At 42.1% G+C, this 15,978-nt stretch overlaps 1 protein-coding gene across 1 annotated transcript; it reads right to left on the bottom strand.

Moving 5' to 3' along the window:
- Positions 1-5,398: 5,398 nt before the first annotated feature.
- On the bottom strand, positions 5,399-15,393 carry LOC117824570 (DNA-binding protein RFX6-like). Its single transcript, XM_034700102.1, has 5 exons — positions 15,381-15,393; positions 6,999-7,171; positions 6,769-6,913; positions 6,591-6,661; positions 5,399-5,413 (listed from the first exon to the last, which is right to left on the bottom strand). The coding sequence occupies exons 1-5, from the start codon at positions 15,391-15,393 to the stop codon at positions 5,399-5,401; spliced, it is 417 nt and encodes a 138-aa protein (XP_034555993.1).
- Positions 15,394-15,978: the final 585 nt, after the last annotated feature.

Raw genomic sequence — 15,978 nt, 5'->3', positions numbered from 1 at the left:
TCTGATCCTGTCTTGATGTTGGGTCTTTGTTAGGATAACATTTTTTGTGATTTGGCGCTTTATAAATAAAGATTGATTGATTGATGAAAGTGACACTAAGTCCAAATCCAACAGATATTTACTTTAGGATTGGGTAATGATTTTCGACTGCTTGAATATTTGTTCATAAGAGTTCATACGAATAATATCTTATTTTAAAAAGGATGATTTTTCCTTGTTTTTACCGGTGCCTGGTTGTAATACAATATTCCCACCAGACTGTGGCAACAGAGCATCTTAAAGCTGTTTGCTAAGCATATTAAATAGCAGAAGAAGAAGAAAAAATTAGTGACAGTCGCTGAGCTTGGCTGTAAAATGTTAGCATACACGCCACGCCGCTCTGGCATTTAGGTCGAGACCAAGCGGCAACCTCCGGTCTAAAAATATGAGTCCAATGCGGAAGTGTTCGAAGCTGCAGTTCATCGAGGATCTGCTTGAGGCTGGATCCGGAAGTACCGGAAGTCACATACACATGAATGGGGAAAAGACGATCTTTGCAGCATTAATAAACATGTTTACAGCCTGGTACAAAAGATGAGTGTAGTCTGAATAGCTAATTTCTCAATGTCCTCTCACTGTGAGGGGGGTGAATTTTTTTCTAATTCGGTAATTTAGAAGATATTGAGATTACCAGTCTTCCAGTGAGAGGCACAGCTGCCTGCAGGAACACTGCAGCTGTTGGCTAGGAGGCTCAAAGCCCGCCTCTTTACGTCACACTGGCTCGACAGAAGCAATATGGCTGCCGCAGCCGATTGGTCTCAAAACAGCTCTTCAGAAACAGATGGGTGACGTCACGGATACTACGTCCATATTTTTTACAGTCTATGGTCGAGACCAACACTGCCAGTGCCCGCTACTAGCAGCACCTCATCCCGGTGCTGGTTAACGTGACTGTCACACTAACGTTCAAGTGACGGGTGTACCGTGGAGTGTTTACTTTTATTCTCACCTGCATCACACACGGTGAAGTGTTATGGGAGTTGCTGGTTAACTTCTTCATTATATGGGAGTTTATTTAGCAAAAAGAAGAAAATATTGGAGTATCAGTTTTATCTGATATTGATTTGCCTTCATCTGTGCATGTTTGGGGGGCTTGATAACGAATAATCGCTGAATAGATACCAGTGACTACCAAACAGTATTTTGGCTTGCAATGCCTTGATTTACTTACCTTTTCCTCCATACAATAATTTACAAATGTGTCTTTGCCATGTTAGCGTAAAATCTTGCATTTTGCCTTACTGTAGTTCCCTTTCCAATGCTAACGAATGCTAACAAATTCTAGCGAATGCTAACAAAGTAGCCAACAATACACACCTTTACATGTCTTTTTTTTTATCTTGGTTTGTTTGCCTTCTGGTTGTTTGCTTTCATATTCCATTAAAGAAATTGTTAGTTGATATTCACTAGCAAGGACCACGCCACACAAGGATATAAGTTGCACATTTAATGAATTAGTTGTGCGTGGTGTGCCCAGCAGAAGGAGACTCAGGATGGGGGTTCCGTCTCAGCGTTATCCTGCTGGAGCTGATCTTGACCCAGGTTGTACCTGGAAGTAGACAGGGCATAGAAGGAGCGAGCACGAGTTGAGTAGGAGAGGACAAGGAAATAGGTTAAGTGCAGTAGAGTAAGGTGAGGGAGGGTGGGTTGAAGAATCACGGACAAGCAGTTGGAGTAGGCTGGCTACGTTTAAGAAGGCTTGTCAGGTGATTGAGGGTGTGGTTTAGGCGTGGTCCTGCTCCCGAATCTAAGTTAACACCTTAACTTCATTTAATTTGATTACAAAATCATGCTCAATCAACTCATACAACAGTGGTTTCAGTAACTTATCACTAATGTTTCAGGCAAAGGTGAAGTCCACAATATCACCAACTAACCAGTGCTGGAAAGTAAAGGAGTACATTTATTTGAGTACCAAACTTCAGCATCTTTTTTGAGTGTATGTACTCAAATTGTATTTTTAAAAGCAAGTACTCCTGTACTCTAACTCAAGTAATACTGAGAGACTTTCATCCATATTGGAGTAACATGTGACCTTGATCTAAAGCTTGACTCAAAAACAGAAGCTGAGTACTTTGTCCACCAAATAACCAAACACAATCAGCTGAAACTTCAGGGGAAAACACTCTTTCAGCTGCAACAATATTAGCCTAAACCATCAAATACAGTCTAACACCTTCCTTCTAATGTCTTAATTGTGTGCATGCTGGAAACACACTAAGAAGAAAACTAACTAAATGTCAGCGACATGATAACTTTGTCTTTTTTAATTCTCAAAACGTCAGGTGAGACTTCTGGTCCTCACTTGTACTGTATATACAAACCCGGCGACGTGCTGCGTTCAGAAATCATTTAAAGGGCTGATCTGCTCGTCATGAGGCCACAATGAACAGGCTCAGTGTGTTAGTGTTTAAGTGGAGGGCTGTGGTCGGGTGGAAACACCAGCTGTGCTTCTTGTTATCCAGGGTCTCACTGTCAGAACTGTCAGCTGTGGGGTAACACAAATCTCCGGGCTGAACACACACTCACTGACTTTTATGGAGCTTTGTTTACCTCCCACAGGCTCGGATTCCAACGACTTCAACTTGAGGAGAAGTGGAGACTGTAGCTGTGCTGTGGACGGACTTTCAGGAGTGCTCTTTGTGGACAATAATTATACTTCCACCTTTATGTAGATAAGAAATCTCAATGAATCCACGCATTCTGTGTTTAACCAAGTTAAGGTAACTATGGAAATGTTAAAAGATGATCCATAAAAATCAAGTAGAAGAAAGGTTTCTCTAAAGTAGCCACTCTCCCTTTATCCCTCTCTCCAACACGGTCTCAGCAGATGTGTGTCTAACATGAGTCTGGTCCTGCTGGAGGTTTCTGCCTGTTAAAGGAAGTTTGTCCTTGTAAATATGAACATAGTTTAACTCTTTAGTCCTCACAGAACAGCAAATCATTCACATGCTGGCATTAACATTGAAAGCTACTTTTAAGAGTAGGCTTCAAACTTTCCTTTTTGATAACGCTTATAGTTAGAGCTGGATCAGGCTTGGACCAGGTCTTGGTTATGCTGCTTTAGGCTTACATGCTGGGGGGACTGACACACTGAGATCCTGTCTTTCGTAGGTTCCTGCTGCTGTGGGCGTGTCAGACTCCAACAGCAACAGCTACTACTATCCTCTCTCTCTCTCTCCCTCTCTCACTCCCTCCCTCCCTCTCTGTCTCTCTGTCTCCCTCTCTCTCTCCCTCCCTCCCTCCCTCCCTCCCCCGTCTCCCTCTCTCTCTCCTCTCTCTCTCTCTCTCTCTCTCTCTCTCTCCCTCCCTCCCTCCATCCCTCTCTCTCTTCTCTCTCTCTCTCTCTCTCTCTCCTCTCTCCCCCTCCCTCACTCCCCCTCTCCCTCCCTCTCTCTCTCTCTCCCTCTCCGCTCTCTCTCTCTCTCTCTCCCTCCCTCCCTCCCTCTCTCTCTCTCTCTCTCCCTCTCTCTCTCTCTCTCTCTCTCTCTCTCTCTCTCTCTCTCTCTCTCTCTCTCCCTCTCCCTCTCTCTCTCTCTTCATCTCCCTCTATCCCTCTCTCCAACACGGTCTCAGCAGATGTGTGTCTAACATGAGTCTGGTCCTGCTGGAGGTTTCTGCCTGTTAAAGGAAGTTTGTCCTTGCCACTGGATCTTATCCGGCCTTGATGTTGGGTCTTTGTTAACAATAGAACATAGAGTACGGTCTAGACCTGCTCTGTTTGGAAAGAGTCTGAGGATAACATTTGTTGTACTACCTTTGTTTGAACTGGTTCGTCTAACGACTTCTTCACTGTCCTTTGCAAACGTTGTTAATGCACTCCCAATTATCCTAATGAGATAGCTGATTGTGCTTTAAACCTTCTAAATCCCACTTCTATTGGACGGTCCCTGTCTTTCTGTCTTTGCTTTCCAGCTTCTTCTGCAAAATCTACATATAAGAAAACAAGTCGATCAAGCTGTTTGACCCTTTGACTTTGGATTTCATCCTTTAGAAATTTCTGATTTTTTAACCAGTGAATTCACTATCCGTATCTGTTACCAATTTTCCAGTTAATCAGTTTGGATGTTAGGATGCACTTTAACTAGACCAAACAGATACATAAGTTCAAGAATGTGAGGTATAAAGACTTTCCTCGCTGACAGCAGCTGAACAGACGAGAACTTTAATTGTTTTCTTCCAAGTTTATCGACGTAAAAGCACCTAGACCTCCACCGCTCAGCTGTTTGTATGTTTCTGAGAGGCAGTGAAAGCTCAGCCTTGACAGTGCCTGAACCCCAGCCAACATTACAATGACAAGTCTTATCTTGGACAGAAGATGGACCCCATCTAAGGCTTTAAATGTATTTTTAAAGAGACAGACAGACGGGTGACTTCTGAGCTGGGTAAACAATCAATCAATCAATCTTTATTTCTACAGCGCAAAATCACAACAAGCATTATCTGAAGACTCTTTCCAAAGAGGGCAGGTCTAGACTGTACTCTATGTTCTATTATTAACAGATCCAGACCCATCTTACAGACAGGACTCAGTCTGATCTCATCTTAATCCACCATGAGCAGAGCACTTTGCAGCATTTAGCAAGTTACAGTGGCAAGGACAAACTTCCTTTAACAGGCAGAAACCTCCAGCAGGACCAGACTCATGTTAGACACACATCTGCTGAGACCGTGTTGGAGAGAGGGATAGAGGGAGATGAAGAGAAAGAGAGAGAGAGAGATGATAGTGGTGAGACGGATAGTAGAGAAACATGGCAAATATTTTGAGCCCATTGTTTGATCTGCAGAGGTATCCATAAAGTTTGAGTATCACCCCTTTAAACATCAAAACCTCACACACACCTGAACAGAGAGCTTCCTGTGTCTCAGCCTGGACCTCCGGACTACTGGGAGGTAACACTAAACAAACACAGACTTACCTGGACAGGTAACCTGAGAGGAGACCCACCTTGAACCCTCTAACACCAGGACTCCCCTCCCCCATGAACACCACAACATTTCCTTCCTGAGTCCCACAAGCATTAGTGAGCACCATGGGGGCCTCAGGGTGTCTGTGTGTGTGTGACTGTTTGTGTGTGTGTGTGCGTGTGTGTGTGTGTTCTTGATAGTGTTGGGGACCAAAGAGCTAAAGAAAAGGAAGAGAAGGAGAGAGGAGGGGAAGAGGAGGGGGATGAAGAGTGATTGGTGAGGTGTGAAGACGAGCAAATCTGGTTGGACAGGTGATCTATGGCCACACGAGGAAGAAGAAGAAAAAAGTCGTGTCAAAGGAGGAGTTTGAAAGGATTTGGTCTCTCTTTTGTCTGAAGCATTTCTTAACTTGGACGGAGACAGCGGGAGCCTAAGGTGAGAGATCAGAGGATCATGGGCTCAAATCCTGCAAATCCCACAACGAGGAGGAAACGTTTGAGTCACAGAAAAGAGACTTTTTAACTCATTTTGGAAGAAAAACCCTCAGAGAAACCAGTTTTGAATCTGCAAGGTTTACATTTTTACACAAATACTAGATATCCATGGAAATGAAGGTTTGCAAACTGCACCTCTGGAGACACATTAGATATTAGAAGTCTTAAAGGGATGAAATGACAGACGGAAGAAAATATCTCACACTGCAAACACACTTCCTGGCTTTATTCCTGCACGACTGAAATGACTTCAGGCCTTTTAAATACTATTATTAACCTCATATTCATGCCTCTGTCGTCTTAACCGGCCTGTCCCTCAAGGCTGCTCGTGTCTTATTGCTCACATTGGTGAAGAAGATGAAATCCAAAGAAATTCAATCTACGGACGCCAACGTCTCTGACAGGAGGTAAGAAATGACTTTTAAAGTTATACATCCTCACAGCTATTGAGAAAGCCTTGGACACATAACTGAAGGAAAAGCAGACGTGTAAGATTATAAAAGCAAATATTGGCTGGCCTTGATTGAGCTGCTAGATTCATGACTTTATTTAAGCTGAGTTATTATAACAAGTCAAAACGTCTGCGGTGAAAAGGACCGGGTCCCTTCCAAAGATGAGTCAATAACCGATATTGACAGGTGCTGATTCAAACCTCACTCTGAGGTTTGAATGACGGGTGGTCCAAAGCGACTAATTAATTTAGACAAATTGAAACGACTTAAGGTAAAAACATATGACAGAGCTTAACACAGGATCACAGAGTCTGCTGGTAAAGGATATCAAATTAGTGCTGGCTAACAATAGAAGAGCTAGCACCTTCATGCTCAAGGTTTCTGCCTGTTTAAGGAAGTTTGTCCTTAAAAAAGTATAAATATATTCAACTTTTAATGATCCTGAAAGTTCTTAGAAAGTTTGAATTTGTCACTCCCAAGCCCAACAAGTCCCATCAAAGTTCCTAACCATAGACCTTCCTGGAGTCCTTGAGCTCCCTTGTCTCGTAGGTTCCTCTGAGTCTCTGCTGTAAACGTGCCAGACTCCAGCTGCTACAACTACTACTATCCATCTCCCCACTATCATCTCTCTCTCTTCATCTCCCTCTATCCCTCTCTCCAACTCGGTCTCAGATGTGTGTCGATGAACAGCTGTTACCTTGATGACTTTCTGCTCCACTACAGAGTCCAACCACTCGATGAAGGACTCCACTGTGGCGTGGAAAGATGCTGATGGAGTCGTCTGGAAGTTAAAAATCGTACTACGTTATTTTCTCTCTAAAGTTGGGTGATGAATATAAATCTGTAAATGTAACATCCCCCAGTATCTGACTCACACTCAGAGTACATATCTGGGTCTTGCTCTCCTGAGGTGTTAATACTGAGCAGAGGCTGTGAGCTGATGCTGCTGAGATCCACATTATCGATATCTGACACCATGCTGGTCACCACAGCCTGGTCGAACAGCGCTGGGCGGGCTATCTGCAAAAAACAAGAGGAGATAATGTCATGACATGAGAGTATAAGGCAGTTAAGTAGTACACTTCTTATTTGCTTAATATCATACCTGTGCCAGGTGTAAGAAGGACGTCTGTCTCTTCAGGGAGGACACAAAGTGCCGTGCAATGGGGAGTTTCTTGGCTGCAAGGCATTCTGGGAGGTTTTCCAAGGAGGAGGCCAGCCAGTGCTCCCAGTATTTGGCAAAGTTGCAGATATCTGCCAACAGACTGATGAACACCACTTAAACAATCCATCCAACTCTCAAATCACTCATCACAGTCTCAGCAGATGTGTGTTTAACATGAGTCTGGTCCTGCTGGAGGTTTCTGCCTGTTAAAGGAAGTTTGTCCTTGCCACTGTAACTTGCTAAATGCTGCAAAGTGCTCTGCTCATGGTGGATTAAGATGAGATCAGACTGAGTCCTGTCTGTAAGATGGGACTGGATCTGATCCGGTCTTGATGTTGGGTCTTTGTTGATAATAGAACATAGAGTACGGTGTAGACCTGCTCTGTTTGAAAAGAGTCTTTAGATGACATTTGTTGGGATTTGGGGCTATATAGGTAAGACATAATATGTGCTGTCATTTTGGTCCTATGATAATAAAAATATGAATATTTTGTTTCGCTGACTACTAACTCTGGTGACAGCTAGTGAGGCTGACAATGTTTAATCCATAAGTCAGCTAAACACTAATACTATTCATTCCAAACAATGAATAGTATTAGAATAGTATAAGAGTAGGCTTCAAACTTTCCTTTTTGATAAAGCTTATAGTTAGAGCTGGATCAGGCTTGGACCAGCTTTTGTCATGCTGCTATAGGCCTAGACTGCCAGGGGAACTGGCACACTGACACACTAGGATCCTAGCTCACCCCCTTCCCCCCAACCCCCTCATCACTTACTTTAACTCTACCTGTCCCATTAAAGTTACTAACCATAGACCTTTCTGGAGTCCCTGAGCTCCCTTGTCTTGTAGATTCCTCTGAGCTGCCGTAGACGTCCTCCTGCTGCGGACGATCTGGACTCCAGCTGATACGGACGTGCTGGACTCCAGCGGCAACAGCTTCTACGACTCGTCTCATCACTATCACCTCTCTCTCTTACTCCCCTCTATCTGTCTTTCCAGACCCAACTCGGTCGAGGCATGATGGCTGTCTAACATGAGTCTGGTCCTGCTGGAGGTTTCTGCCTGTTAAAAGGAAGTTTTTCCTCGCCACTGTAACTAGCTAAATACTGCGATGTGCAATGCTCATGATGGATTAAGGTGGGGTCAGACTGAGTCTTACCCTGTCTTGAAGTTGGGTCTCTGTTCATAATTTGACATAGAGTGGTCTAGACCTCCTATGTTTGTAAAAGCGTCTTGAGATAACGTTTGTTGTGATTTGGCGCTATACAAATAAAGATTGATTGATTGATTGATTGATTCCAATGTAATGATTTGGACTGTTTTTCAACATCTGAACCTTTATTTTTGTTTGTTTGAAGTTACATTTTCCTTCCTATTAGGTCAGCCATCAATGTGTTAACATGTTTTGCAGAAAGTAGTGACTTTTCTGACCTTTTCTTGAACTATAAACTGCCAAGATCACAACTTTATCAAGTTCATTTCATGTAAAGGATGTTTTTACAGCTTGTTTTTGCTTGTGACGAGCACAAAATATCAGCAAGTATCATCATCTCCAGTTTTAACTTCAGAAAATTTCAGTTTAACAACATTTCTACATTTTAATGAGTGTTTGACAAAGTTGAAGAACACAAGGGATGATCTCTTATCAGTTTCAGAGTCCTAAATTATCTCAGAAATGTCTAAAATTAAATGTTTTACCAAGCTCTAAGAAGACTCTTTAAGGTCAGCTGAAAAGTTAACATATTATATATTTACAATAGCAATGCCAATCACAAATTGAACAGGAATTAGTTCTAATCTTAATTTAGATTGCCTAGGTGTCTTTTTGGTCTGTTAAATGTATCATAGTTTATTCAGAGATGTAGTTAAGGAGATTTGAAATGTGAGAAACCACAGTAAACTTGTTGCATCAAGCTGTTAAAGCCAGATAATCACTGCATAGAACAACCTGAATCCCAGCAGGTGATGCTTTAATAAATTAAGACATTACAGCATTTTTACTGCATCAACACTGACAACACACTAACCTCATTAGATCCCCATCAACCCGAACCTGAAGCCTGAAGTCGCGCGTTGAGCCTCGGCCTCTTGAGTGTGTGTGCGTGTGGACTGTGGGAGAACAGGTGGGCATACTTCCTGTCAAACAGAGAGAGATTGATGGAGTGGGTTAGAGCGCTGGCCGGGAGTATTCTCTTACAGTAATGGCAGAGACGGAGACAGCTGGACTCAGTACATTGGACCCTGTGTGTGCATGTGTGCATATTTGTGCAGCGCTGTATACAGTATGTGCTCGTCTATATGGAGATGCATTGTGTTCCTCTGGAAACAAAAGATATGAGGACACGAGGAGACGAGGGGATGTGAGGAAAACTGAAAATCAATTCTACTTTTAAAGCTTTTATTAAACACACTAATGCGGTAAAACGGTTTTGTTCCTTATTATCGACAGGTGCTTTACGAATAACTGACTCTGCAAACTGAAAATAGAGCTGTATACGTTCACTTATATGTACTGTATAGAAAAAGAGCAGCATGTGGAGAGCTTTGAATCTGCATTCTTTCCAACAGGGGGCTCTTTAACTAACTTAAATGATGTTTGGTTGGATTTCATCAGGTGAGAAAACTCAACTTGTAGCCTCTGTTAACTTTATGGATTGTGAGTTTTGGTCTCCATCAATAGTTTCATCTCTTCTCACATACAGCTTGATGTTTGATATTTAAATCATGCTCCAATAAAGAGTTAAATAGACAATCAAGCAGGGAACATCATGTCTGATAGTGACCTGTCAAACAAGATAGAGAGAGCAATGACTTTCAGTTCTTTCTTCCAAATGTGGTCACTGAAAGTATCATCTATATATTATTCTTAGCCTTCAATCAATTAATCAATCTTTATTTATATAGCACCAAAAAATAAATGAGCTATATGACCTAGTGGACACTTAAGGAACTGCAGTTGTTCATACTTCTGCACTGGCTTCATTTCTCAGCACTGGAAGTTGCCACTTTGTAAAGATTGATTGGAGGATGCATCAAGTAGTAATCTCCGGTCTTAAAGGTGACATATCACGCTTTTTTCATCAACATATATTGGTCTAAGAGGTCCCCAAAACATGTCTTTAAAGTTTATGCTCAAAAAAACACTTTGAAATCAGATTTTGGCATGCCTGAAAAAACCCTCTTCTTCAGCCCTGTTCAGCACACTCTGTTTTCTCTCTGACCACGCCCCCTCAGGAAGTGGATGTGCCTCGGCTGTCCAGCACGTTGATCTAATGTTTACATGTTGGCTGCATAGACACGGCTGCTCACAGACCCGCGTTACTTCAACCCTTTGAGTCTGATCCAGAATCTGATCCTGAAGGAGAGGCGCCTGCAGCAGGACCTTTCTGAACCATTGGTCACAGATTTAGTGTTTCTTGTTGTTTTATTTGTCAGCATGTGGACGTGTGTCTTGGTACACAGCGACGAACATGTAGCTTTGTGGCTATGCTAACTAGCACTTTTCCATGAAAAATAAAAATCATCCACTAGATCTTGAAATCTGCAGGCCTGGGGAGTAAAACCGACCTTTGTGTTTATTAAGACAGCCTACAACTAGCATGCCTCCCTCCTTAGCTCCTTGTTAGCACACATGTGTGCAGGGAATGAAAAACAGAGGAGGGGTTGAGTTGTATTTTATACAGTCTATGGGCTGAACAAGCTCCGAGCTCTGACTCCGTGACAGACCGGATATTGTTGTGACGTATGAAAAACACTGAAAACTGAAACGGCTCGTTTCACACACATTTACAGAAAGGCGTAGAAATCAGAACAGGGGCAGAATGGATTCTTTTTCATTTTCGGTGGGTTTGTAGACAGGGACACATATTTCAGGTAGAGAACCATTAAAAAGTCCATTTTGCATGATATGTCACCTTTAAAGCTAGGGTTGGTAGTCATGGAAAACTAGCATGAATTTGAATGTAGCATTTCCTCAGGACAGCGTCTAACCCCCTCCCCCCCTCCCTTAAGAGCTCCTCCAAAACGACGCCCCCGCTCACATGCACAAGCGCCGCTGATTCATGACCATATGATGGTGACTGATTCAAAACCGGTCCTCAGCACATCGTTTGTGTTATGTGATATGTCACCTTTAAATTGAAGCCCATGCAGAAGTGTTAAAAACTGCAGTTCATCGACTGTCCACTAGAGGCTGGCTGCAGAAACACAGGAAACCACATACACACCCATTCAAAGAAGACGATCTTTACAGCAGAAATAAACATGTTTACAGCCTGGTTCAAAAAACGGTTTCGGTCTGAATAGCTCATTTCTCTATCAGCACACACTGTACGGGGGTGAATTTTTTTATACTTTGTTATTTTTGAAGATATTGAACTTACGAGTTTTGCCCAAATAAGGACATGTCTGACTTGATTGACAAGCTGGCACCCTGTAGCTGATAACGAAAAGGCTAAAGGCCCGCCTCTTTACCTCACTCTAGCTCGGATGATGTTTAGTTGTGTTCAGCATTTCCAATATGGCACCGGCCAACGAACGGCTTCAGAAACAGATGGGTGACGTAATGGATGCAACATCCATTTCTTATACAGTTTAAGGGGCGGGATGGATAGATAAGACCAAGAGTTCAAGTCTGGACCCAAACTCTAACTCAGGTTTAGCTAACCTACTTGTTAAAGATGTTTATGTTAACCTAATGAAGGATTTAGGGTTGTAAGAACTAAAATGTTTTTTTCATACTTATTGATACAAACATTTTTTTAGAAGTACAATATCTGTTTATCTAATGTTTGATGGTTTCAAAGAGGCACAGAGATTTAAAAAAAAACAGACCTAGAGTCATATTTTCAACCAAGAGCATGTGGAAGTACAAATGTGACCTGGGTTGTAACTTTCAGCATTACTTGTACTACATGTCCTCTTGTCTTCCAACAACAAGCTCCACGTGCAAAAAAATGTCTGATGTTTTCATTTTCAGTCTCAAGGAATAAACAAGCCACTCAAAACTTAGAACAAAAGTATGACACAATAATGCCAATCTGTTTAGCATTAGCATATCCATCAGTCTAAAGCAGTGGAGACATGTTAGGATGTTTAAAAGTACAATTTCTCTCTATTTTTCACGTCCATGTGCAACAGTTGTAAAACCAACGGGTACACAAAGCACCAAATACCTGCAGTGTGTCCTTTTTAGAGGTGTGTGTTCACTCAAACATCCCTCTAAAACCACAGTGCGGTACAAGTCAAGGGCAAGTCACTTAAGCAATTCTTTAATCAAAGGAAAAATGCTTTCAATTTAGGGAACAATGTTTACAAAAAGGGTTGTAGTTGGCTTGAACGCATCAGCATTCTGCATGGTTTTTAGGACCTTCTGTCCAAAGAGTTTATAATTGAAAACACACAAAAAGCTGCACTCAGAGGGAGAAATGAGGGTTTTCTTGTCTGTAATTCAAAATGACCATGACAGGTTTCTTCTTTAAAGGCCTTGAACTGGTTGCTGGTCAGGGGAGAAAAACTCAGATTTGATTACACAGCCTCAGGGAAAAGAAAATGTTGTCTTATTAATGTGGTGATGTGTTTATCTGTTCATTGATACATTTAAAGTAATCTGTGGCTCTTTATGGATTTAATCTATTACAAGACTTGCATCCTTGGGACCTTCACGAGGATGCTGCTATAGGCTTAGACTGCCGGGGGAACTGGAGCACTGACACACTGGGATCCTATCTCACCCCCTTATCTTTCTTAAACTCTTCCTGTCCCATTAAAGTTCCTAACCATAGACCTTTCTGGAGTCCCTGAGCTCCCTTGTCTCGTAGGTTCCTCCTGCTGTGGACGTTCCAGACTCCAGCTGATATAGACGTGCTGGACTCCAGCGGCAACAGCTACTACTACTCGTCTCATCACTATCACCGCTCCCTCTGTCTCTTATTCTCCTCTATCCCTCTTTCCAGACCCAACCTGGTCTCAGCAGGTGTGTGTCTAACATGAGTCTGGTCCTGCTGGAGGTTTCTGCCTGTTAAAAGGAAGCCTTTCCACGCCGCTGTAACTAGCTAAATAATGCAAGGTGCAATGCTCAGGGTGTATTAAGGTGGGGTAAGACTGAGTCTTATCCTGTCTTGGTGTTGGGTCTCTGTTCATAATTTGACATAGAGTGGTCTAGACCTGCTCTGTTTGTAAAAGTGTCTTCAGATAACGTTTGTTGTGACGCTATCAAACCAATCAGATCCCTTCCTGCCGTTCTGCCCGCCTCCTGCAATGCGTACATATCATGTTTGTTTGTGTTTTTAACTTTCACAATGAGAATGTTTTGGTGTTTTCTTACCGCTGAGTGAGACATGAGTTGATGTAGTGCAGAACACAAACGATGTGCTGAGGACCGGTTTTGAATCAGTCACCATCATATGGTCATGAATCAGCGGCGCTTGTGCATGTGAGCAGGGGCGTCATTTTGGAGGAGCTCTGAAGGGAGGGGGGGAGGGGGTTAGACGCTGTCCTGAGGAAATGCTACATTCAAATTCGTGCTAGTTTTCCATGACTACCAACCCTAGCTTTAAAGGTGACATATCATGCAAAATGGACTTTTTAATGGTTCTCTCCCTGAAATATGTGTCCCTGTCTACAAACCCCCTGAAAATGAAAAGAATCCATTCTGCCCCTGTTCTGATTTCTCCACCTTTCTGTAAATGTGTGTGAAACGAGCCGTTTCAGACTTCCGTGTTTTTGTTACGTCACAACGACATCTGGTAACAGGAAGTCAGAGCTCAGAGCTTGTTCAGCCCATAGACTGTATAAAATACAACTCAACCCCTCCTCTGTTTTTCCTTACCTGCACACATGTGTGCTAACAAGGAGCTTAGGAGGGAGGCATGCTAGTTGTAGGCTGTCTTAATAAACACAAAGGTCGGTTTTACTCCCCACGTCTGCAGATTTGAAGATCTAGTGGATGATTTTTATTTATCATGGATAAGTGCTAGCGCTAGTTAGCATAGCTACATAGCTACATGTTCGTCGCTGTGTACCAAGACACACGTCGACATGCTGACAAATAAAACAACAAGAAACACTAAATCTGTGACCAATGGTTCAGAAAGGTCCTGCTGCAGGCGCCTCTCCGTCAGGATCAGATTCTGGATCAGATTCAGAGGGTTGAAGTAACGCGGGTCTGTGAGCAGCCGTGTATATTCAGCCAACATGTAAACATTAGATCAACGTGCTGGAGAGCCGATGCTACACCCACTTCCTGAGGGGGCGTGGTCAGAGAGCTCATTCTCATTTAAAGGCACAGACACAGAAAACAGCCTGTTCTGAGCAGGGCTGAAAAAGAGGGGTTTACAGGCAGACCAACATCTGATTTCAAAGTGTTTTTTTTAAGCAATAAACTTTATAGATATGTTTTTGAGGACCTCTTAGACCAATATATTTTGATGGAAAAGAGCATAATATGTCACCTTTAAGTAAAATGGAATAAACATAAGACATATTTCAGGTGTTTTTTAAATGACCTATTTTTGTTAAAGGAAAAAAAAAGAGTGTTCAGCTCAACTCTCTTACCTCTTGTGCAACTATTATCTAGGCAAACACAAGTATCAGATCGGGACTCAGTATCGGCAAATATTTAATATTAAATAAGCTGATTGGGACATCCCTAATATTTAGCATTTTTGTGACATAGAAGGACATCTTCAGGCTCTGAGTTTGTGAAAATGTTGTGCTTTAATTGTTTGAAAATGAACCAACTAATACTCATTATTTCTGGACTGTCATAGTGTTTTCCTTACATTAAAATAATTCTACATACTATTAATTAAACAGACGCTAACATTGTTCTGAGGACTTAAAAAACCGGGGCTATAAAACTGCACATTTTTCAGCCGATGTAGATGAGGAGAGAAAAGGACAAGGGCATTAAGTAATATTGGATTTGGGTACATACTGCGTTTTGTTTGACCTCTCTTTAAAAAGGACAGTCCACAGAAATTGAAATGCGTTTTTCAAGGATACTTTGGCCGAAATGGCAAAATAATTACACAAATCAACAAAGAACCAAAAAGTGAAAGAAAGTAAAAGAAGTGAAAGAAATTAAAGAAGCATAAAGACACGGTAACACTGAGGCAGAGCATACATCTGTGCTGAACCGTGTACACGAGTTATTAAAAATAAGATGAATTCTTTCAGGAAAATGACATGAAACCCTGAGCCATGCCGCCGCAGAGAGCATCCATTCTTCTTTTTTTAAGGCGAGAGGGACATCTCTAAATTGAGGTCTGGCGTTGGGATATTGATCGAGCGGCGAACCTTGGACGCCTCAGAGCCCACACCTCCGCTCGCCATCTCTGTTTGAAGTATTGTTGTGATCCCACTTTATGGAAGGGACTGACCTTCAACTTGCAGGAACATACAACAAAACAGATACACTTAGTCCCCTCTGTGAAACAATGAGTGTGTTATTATAGAAGCTTCATGAAAGAGATGAATGGCGATGTCTCTGAACATCCCTCTGCTTTTGTTTGGGAGACGTTGTTTTTGAACTGAAGAGTCCATCAAACGTCTATTTGAAGGATTTTTATATTCAGAATAATCGTCTAATCTTAGTTTAAAGGACCGTATGAACTAAATCTGCAGAGTGTTTTCAACAGGGTGGTCAAGGTAGGGTTACGTGTTCATGTGAGTGGGTTTACATGCATCATCAGATCCCAGAGGAAAATGTTACTGCTCAAGTCTTTCTCTTATAAGTCTCAGGAGACAAAATTGAGATTCTCACTTCAGCCTCATTCAAGTTTCAAATTGTTCTCATTGGTTTCTCATTAGTTTCTCCTAAAATTCACTAGGAGAAATAGTTGAGACCATGACATGAGCCTTATTTGAGACTTTAAAATGAGAGATCTCATTAATGGCTCATTTTCTTCTTTTTTTTAA

The sequence above is a fragment of the Notolabrus celidotus genome, chromosome 13 (genome assembly GCF_009762535.1).
Source record: "Notolabrus celidotus isolate fNotCel1 chromosome 13, fNotCel1.pri, whole genome shotgun sequence".
Lineage (NCBI taxonomy): Eukaryota > Metazoa > Chordata > Actinopteri > Labriformes > Labridae > Notolabrus > Notolabrus celidotus.
The sequence above is the reverse complement of the archived record's forward strand: the minus strand, read 5'-3'. Positions and strand labels throughout refer to the sequence as shown.